This window comes from Phaeodactylum tricornutum, genomic scaffold, assembly GCF_000150955.2.
Source record: "Phaeodactylum tricornutum CCAP 1055/1 PHATR_bd_29x34 genomic scaffold, whole genome shotgun sequence".
NCBI classification, from domain to species: domain Eukaryota; phylum Bacillariophyta; class Bacillariophyceae; order Surirellales; family Neidiaceae; genus Phaeodactylum; species Phaeodactylum tricornutum.
In genome coordinates, this window is record NW_002238033.1 from 1 (window position 1) to 7,926 (window position 7,926).

Consider the following 7,926-nt stretch of genomic DNA (forward strand, 5'->3'; position numbering starts at 1 on the left):
TCGTATCTACCGAAAACGCTACTAACTAGGACGTAGCGTCAAACAATAGCTCCGCGGACGGACGGATGGCAATGCGGATACCAAGACTGCGTCCACAATCCGATACATCGCTGTGACCTTGTCGCCCCAGGCATCCTAAATGCCGTCAGTGTCTCCATTGGAACGCCCGTCGAGACTTCCATCGGCCAGTGCAACGGGTGTGCCATTGCGGCTGCCCTAAAATTCTCCATCACGAGACCCCTCCAGTGTCCCCTCGCTGAATGCCTTCTAGACTGCCTTCAACTTCATTGTCCACATCATCTTTAGATAGTCCCAGTGCCTCGCCCTCCGGAGCGCCATCCAGCAAACTGTGGGCCACGCCGTCGTCGTAACCTTTGTCATTGCCGTCGGATAGGTCGTCCAGGACGCCTCCGGAAGCTCTGTTGCTGTTCCCGTATCTCTTTACGATTTCTGGCTCGTCCGTTGTGATAGAAGATATTGCGAACGAAATCGGTCGGGACCTGTAAATAACCAAGATCAGCCCGCAAATGGACCCAATCACAATGGGTGCGTCAACAAAAGCATTGACGGTTTTGTTGACAAATGAATCAACAAAAGCATTTACCGAAGCCTCTACAAAAGCATTGATGGGTACTGCAACTAAAGTATTTACAAAGCATAAAAAACATTGACGGGTGCGTCGACAAAAGTATTGATGGGTGCGTTGACAAAAAAGCATCGAAAGAAGCATTGACGGGAGCATCATCACAAGCACCCTGAAAGATATGTCGACAAAAGTATTGATGGGTGCATCAACAAAAGCACCGATGGGACATTGGTGGTGCGTTAACAAAGTGTTGTCGGGAGCCTCAAGAAAAGTACTGAAGGTGGGCATCAACAAAATCTACGGGTACATCGACAAAAACATGGATAAAGTATTGAGAGGAGCATTGAAAAGTATAGCCTTGGCAAAATGCATTGACGGGAGCGTAAAAAATCACTGACGGGTGTCGACCAATTTTGTCTCGTCAGCGCTTGTTTAGTCCAAATAAAGGCGTCTTTACAGGAGGATTCGTCCTGTCATCCTGTCGCAAAGATCGGATCTGCACGGCCAAGTGCCTCAGAGACAACACCGGTGATAAAGTATAGCCACGCAATACTGCAATTTGCCACTAAGGTGAGCAATTGTCATAGCTATTGTTGTTGGAACATTCAACTAGCATAGTTCCTAGCTCTGAATATTGGCCATGTTTGCCAGCCTTATTACTGTCCCAGTCGTCGTCTGTACGACGCTGCGGATAGAGGCAATGTTTTTCGGGTCATTACCGAAATGTCATTTGCGAAGGCAGTGCGAAGTGACACGTGTGTGCATCTAAGGATGCAGCAGTTGTGACACGCAAGACGACATGTCTTGCCGACCAAGAAATCATCTTTACATAAGCGATTTTCTCTATTATGGTCGTCCCTTGAGAGGTAAAGAAAATACCTTCTCCACGTCTACAAACTGGGATTGAATCGAAGCAGATAAGTCTGCACACGATCAAAGGGTCTCATGTTCATCTGCATTCATCTGCATTCATTTGCATTCATATGCATTCATTTGCATTCATATGCATTCATTTGCATTCATTTGCATTCATATGCATTCATTTGCATTCATTTGCATTCATTTGCAGTCATCTGGATTCTGCGGGATCAACGCATAGAAGACAGTACAGAGGCTACGGTCTCCTTGAATACGATTGACCAGAACATTACTATCCCAGTGATGTGACTATCCGTGGAGAGTAGTACTGATTCTACTGAGACTCCTAAGGGAGCTCCAAGGGATTTGTTTGCACTCGAAAAGATTACATCCATATTTGTCTCTACACACAATTCTCAATTCTAAATTCAGTCGAGGTCAAACCAATTGAGTTACCAATTAATTACAATACAATCGGGGCCTTACAAGGCTTTCCCCTTTATTCATCTTACTCTCTCTTTGTATCAACAATACATTGCGTGAGTATTGAAGAATCCGTTAAATCAGACTCCTGTGTCTTGGTTTTCTAAATGACAGTCTACGGTTGAAACGGCTACGTACGGTTCAGAGTTTGTTGCTGCTCGTTTGGCTACGGAGCAAATTATCGACATGCGTCTTACACTACGTATGATGGGTATTCCTTTGGACAGTCCTGCTTGGCTCCTTGGCGACAATCAGAGCATTGTTACCAGCTCGACTTTGCCTCATTCTGTTCTTTCTAAGCGACACAATGCCCTTGCGTACCATCGCGTCCGTGAGGCGATTGCTTTTGGAATCATGCATTTTTTATGGATTGAGGGTAAGGACAACGCTAGCGATGTGTTGACCAAACCTCTCGGTCATGCAGTTGCTTGGCCTTTGATTCAGCCTTTGTTGTTTTGGAAAGGTGAGACGAAATCTCCCGTTCGTTCTGTTTCGAGTACCTCACAGTGGGGAGTGTCAACTGGAATGACAGTTTTGAGTACCGGTTCGCGCGATGGCGCGCACTACTTGGGTCGTGGCACCCAAGGCGAGCCTGTCAAAACTAATCTTGTGTGTTTGGTCACAAATCCCGACACGGATGTTTTTGGACAGGCGCAATCCCAGCTGAGTATTCAGAAACATGATGTGACTGTTTCGGGACTCGATCGTTGCCATGCTAAGGAGCATGGTAACTATGATGAATGTGCCCACGGTGCCATGTATAACACCGTGGAGAATAGTGGAACGGACCATGATGGCGCTTGGCAGATCGTGGGGCCGAATGGAAAGTGAACAGATTAGCTCTTTAGTTTAGAGTTTATAAATCTTAACAACGATTGTGTGAAAACCATATTCGTTAGTTCGTATCTCTTCGTTAGAAGCCAGACGAGTCTTGATCACCTCATGCTGTCTTCAGAAGCCAGGAGATACTTGACGTTGACATACAATTGCTATGTTTCCGGAGCCGCATGTGCTTAGTCTCCACTTGTCGGTTTACACGACCAAGATGGACTGGGATATAATTGGAACATCGAAAATACGATTGAAGCAATAAAGGGCCTATCACAAGACACATGGTGGGACTGAAGAAGAACAGCTACTCACCATAGGTGTTGTGCATGGGACTCATAGTTCTGGAGGTATATATACATGTGGGAGAAAGATTGTCTATTGAGATTATGGAAGTTGTGGAAGATCAATGATGAGCTGGCACTTTGTGGGATTGTTCACTGGACTGAACAACAGATTGACTAGTTTGTAGCATGTAATTTTCCACTCAATGTTTTAGAAATTCTTTGATCCAAATATTGCATTATAGCATAGGTCCTTGCATCCGCTGTCTAACCCGTGGGGAGCGTTGTCAGCAAGTGAGTTTTACAGTCCCTAAGCTTGCTTAGGTGTATCACAGGTCGTTCGTCATAACGCCCACCTTTGTTTACCACACACTGTCATAACAGCGATCTGTCCTCGGTTGTGCTTTGGTAGTACTCCGTAACAGATTAACAGTCTTGAGTCTTGACAGCACGTCAAACCACTGCTGCCCATTGCACAGTTGTTTGTGGTAAACACATCTTGAGGTCTTCGCTCAAGACGGTTTCCAAACTTCGTACTTGGTGTACATTGTTTGGTTACTAACTGCTGACATCTTTTGTTTGTTACATCAAGTGTCAGAGTTGCCACCTTAAGTGGGGTATTTATCGGCTTGTGTAACGCATTGGTTGGAAGCTGCTACCCTACTTCCTCACGGTAACTGGTATTGAGAACCCACTGGTACAGCTTCAGGGATTGTCAATAAGTTTCTGTGGCTTCCCTACTTCCTCGAAATCACTGGTGTCGAGAGCCCCTTGGAGTCTTCAGGGTTTGACGACAAGTTGTTTCGTGACGTCGGGTTGCTATAGTTGGGTGAGGTAGAAATACCAATAGGCTCAAGGACTCCAACCCTGATTCCGGTTGGGACGGGCTTACGACCCGGCTTAAAATAGTACAGGGGGACTATCAAACGCCCGACACTTCGTGTTTGCGTGTGTGCGGAACGGACACTGCCTACGGAGGCAGGGCAAGGGACCCAAACCCATAAGTGTTTCTTTTTCGTTTTGAGAACCGCAAAAACCTTTCTTATTGGTTTGGCTACCCAACCCATCATGTTAGCAAGCACTGGACAAATGACCAGCAGCACTGTCTTCTCGCATTTTTTGGATAAAGTTTTCTCAATTCCCCAAGGGCATCCGATTCGGCTTAGCTTTGCTCAGCAAGGGTATGATACCGTGGAAGACCTTCTCGGTATTTGTGAGAATGAACTTGGTACCTTTGGGTATGTTCCTCCAACAAGCTTGGACACCAATGACAACCCCCAGTGGACCCCATTGCTCATGGCACACCGACAGATCCTTCGCCATTTTCTACGTTGGCAGGCCTCACTTGAACGGAAAAAGGGAAGTTCTTTAGATGATTCTGAGCTTGTTGCGTTGACCAGTAGTGACTTTGCCTTCTATAAACGGTCGGCACTTGGTCAAGTTTCAAGCGTATTGACCACTGCAACATCTTCTTCGAGCGCCCCGGGCATACCTAACAAACCTCGGTCGGTTTTTAACGGACAGAAGAAACCTGTTTATTGTAAAGAAGATGCAACTACCCTGTCTGTCAACAACACCAATGCAATCACGTACTGTTCGAGTGTACATTCTGCATTGAGATCCGGAGCAACCAACCTTGACCTTATGCCACAGGATGGGGAGAGTATTCCTAAACCCATCAGCTTTGTCAAGCCCCTTCAAACTGAAACCAACAATTCCTGTGCCTTTAAGGGTTTACCTGGTTTCACTCCTGACAACCTCATTGGAAAAACTTTTCTAACCGACAGTCAGGATGATGGGGAGCTATTTCGTGAACGGCAAACTTTCCCAACTGATACTCAGGATGATGGGGAGCAACTGTGTGAATGCAATACGGGAAAATTTCTGGAATGTGATAAACCATCTGATGAAAAAATTTCGGAGGGACTTGTAATCAGTGATGACAAGTATGATGAAACTCTAGTTGGCAACGAAGTTCTAGACAATCACGAAACCAATCTAGATGAAAAATTGCAAGACACAGACGGACCGTGGTGTATTGAGGGCATTTTCGCATGCAAAGGACCTTTCCCCTCTTCACACATGTCAGAAATCTACGAAAGTTCTAGATACCATGTGTTTGATTGGGGACCTAGCTACGGATTGCTAGATGCCATACAGGTCAACAACCTTGAAATATGTGCTACCTATGCTAAACACCAAGATCTACTAGACACATTGGGAGGGAATCATTCCAACTGGTTTGCAACTAGAGTTGAAGAGTTTCAAGGACTTCTTGACCAAGATTGTCTGAGGTGCTTTAAACATTCCCCTGTCTTCAAATCTGAGTGCCAACTCCCTCATGACCCTAACAAAGCTGTAGCTATTGACAAGTCAAATGGAAATAGCAACTGGCAGGATGATAAGAGCTTCGAAAGGGGCAAGCCTTGTGAGCATATTTTTATTGCGAAACGGGAGGATCTGGTGCACAGCAACCAAGTCTCAAACGCACCGGAAGAGTACAAGAAGATCCTCATCCATATGGTCTACAACGTCAAGCATGACGGAAGGCACATTTCTCACAACATGATAACAGTGCATTCTGTGACAGGAGTTCTTTGTCTCATCAACATACGGCATAACTCGTTGTCCTACCCGCAAGTTTGCAAGGCAATCCCAGATGATGTTACCTATGCTCTGAAGATCCTAAGTGGTGAGATCCTTAGTGGTGAGAACAAAGATGATGTGCTCAGCAAGTTTTGGAATTTGCTACAAATGTGGCCACTTGTCAACCTTCTCCTGTTTGGGAAGGGGGACAAATCAAATTGTGAGGCAAGGACATCTATAGCATCAAGACAGGCCGATGGGGAGTGTTACGGTACACTACCTTGCGGCATGTCCCTCGGACAGTTTCCACTTGGTAAGGAAAGTCTAAGTGTGAGCCAATCCGATGGACGCAGCGGTTACGTGTCCCATATGGAGTTTGTGTCGGCCTTATTGCGCAAATCTACCGTATTTGAGTTACCCTGTTGTGGTTTACCTCCTTGCGACATGTCTTGTGGAAATTATTCACTAAACACGGATGTCGCAAGTGTGAATCAAAACTATGCACATGGAGTTAAGGAGGCATGCACAGAAATGATACCAAAGCCTTGTTCCGTGGCCACGTGGACTCACAATAATCGAAACGTTTGTACAATGTCAACTGGAATGACAGTTTTGAGTACCGGTTCGCGCGATGGCGCGCACTACTTGGGTCGTGGCACCCAAGGCGAGCCTGTCGAAACTAATCTTGTGTGTTTGGTCACAAATCCCGACACGGATGTTTTTGGACAGGCGCAATCCCAGCTGAGTATTCAGAAACATGATGTGACTGTTTCGGGACTCGATTGTTGCCATGCTAAGGAGCATGGTAACTATGATGAATGTGCCCACGGTGCCGTGTATAACACCGTGGAGAATAGTGGAACGGACCACGATGGCGCTTGGCAGATCGTGGGGCCGAATGGAAAGTGAACAGATTAGCTCTCTAGTTTAGAGTTTATAAATCTTAACAACGATTGTGTGAAAACCATATTCGTTAGTTCGTATCTCTTCGTTAGAAGCCAGACGAGTCTTGATCACCTCGTGCTGTCTTCAGAAGCCAGGAGATACTTGACGTTGACAGATTAACAGTCTTGGATTGCTAATCACTTTGCTCCCGTTTGTTTGGAGATTGTCTGGTTCTGTGGCAGAACGGCAATAAAACAATCCGTTGGGTAAGACCAGTGGCATTGTTGTTGTTTTCGATCTGCTGACGAGTCGATCGAATTAATCGTTATCTCGCTTGTCCTTGGTGCACGAGATATTGTGTTTGTCTCGTTTGTCCTTGGTGCACGAGATTCTGTTGTGTGTGAATGACCCGACAGTTGCGTTCGAGAATCATCCCTGCTTTGACCATGGACCCTCTTGAACATGTTCTTGTGAACCTTTTGGGAGCGACGACACCGGATTCGTCGTACCGTCGGTTCTTTGAAGAGTACGGTATTACTCAGGCCAGCGAGTTGGCCTCAATCACCGAGAATCGTCTTGCAACGGTGTCATATGGTGTTTTGACCCCTTCTGTGGGAGATACCCCTGCTACCATTGTTCGTATGTTTCTTCCGCCTGCCCAGCAGGATCGGATCTTGAAAATTGTCAAATGGTTCCTCTCGAAAGGTACCGACGTGACAAACGAAACATGGTTTGAACTTACCCCTGAAGTCCTTGAGTATTGGCAACCAGCCTCTGCTATTGTTGCCCCTGCTACCCCTGTTGGATCGGATGCTCGGAGTTCCTTTGTTGAAAGTGCTGCCGCAAAGTTTCGGAAGACAATCAAGAATCACTCCGTTCCGTACCCAAAGTTCAGTGAAGACCGTTTTTGGGTCACTTGGAATACGAATATTCGTATCAAGCTCCGTATCCATGGCGTCCAGTTGGTTCTTGACCCGGATTATTTGCCCGAGACCGTCGACGAGACGGATACATTTGTCGAAATGCAGAACTTTGTCTTTGGCGTGTTCAACGATATATTGTTGACCCCTCGTGCGCGTGGAATCCTCCACAAGCATGTGGATGAATTGGATGCTCAGGCTGTTTACCGCGACCTTGTTGCCTCGTACGGTAAAGGTATCAATGCGCAGATCACTGCCACATCCATTGAAACAAAGCTCACTTTGTACTCATTTGCGACTTCAAAGAGCAAGACCTGTGTTGCTTTTTTGACGACTTGGCGCAATTTGATTTACGATCTTGAACGGATCAACGAGTTCCCCTTACCGGATCACCAGAAGAGCGTACGACTCAAGTCAGCTGTCCGTTCCCATCCGCAATTGAAACTTTTCCTCGGAAATGTTCAGCTTTACTCTCGGACCCATGTGGGTAAGAGGG

At 46.2% G+C, this 7,926-nt stretch overlaps 3 protein-coding genes across 3 annotated transcripts; all 3 read left to right on the forward strand.

Moving 5' to 3' along the window:
• Positions 1-2,281: 2,281 nt before the first annotated feature.
• Positions 2,282-2,758, forward strand: PHATRDRAFT_bd1292 (predicted protein; the record flags this gene model as incomplete). The annotated part of the gene is made up of 1 exon (XM_002176243.1): positions 2,282-2,758. The coding sequence occupies one exon, from the start codon at positions 2,282-2,284 to the stop codon at positions 2,756-2,758; it is 477 nt and encodes a 158-aa protein (XP_002176279.1).
• A 3,155-nt stretch (positions 2,759-5,913) lies between these two features.
• PHATRDRAFT_bd1293 (predicted protein) lies at positions 5,914-6,534 on the forward strand (the record flags this gene model as incomplete). The annotated part of the gene is made up of 1 exon (XM_002176244.1): positions 5,914-6,534. One exon carries the CDS (start codon positions 5,914-5,916, stop codon positions 6,532-6,534), a length of 621 nt encoding a protein of 206 aa, XP_002176280.1.
• Positions 6,535-6,956: 422 nt separating this feature from the next.
• Positions 6,957-7,792, forward strand: PHATRDRAFT_bd1294 (predicted protein; the record flags this gene model as incomplete). The annotated part of the gene is made up of 2 exons (XM_002176245.1): positions 6,957-7,665; positions 7,707-7,792. 2 exons carry the CDS (start codon positions 6,957-6,959, stop codon positions 7,790-7,792), a joined length of 795 nt encoding a protein of 264 aa, XP_002176281.1.
• Positions 7,793-7,926: the final 134 nt, after the last annotated feature.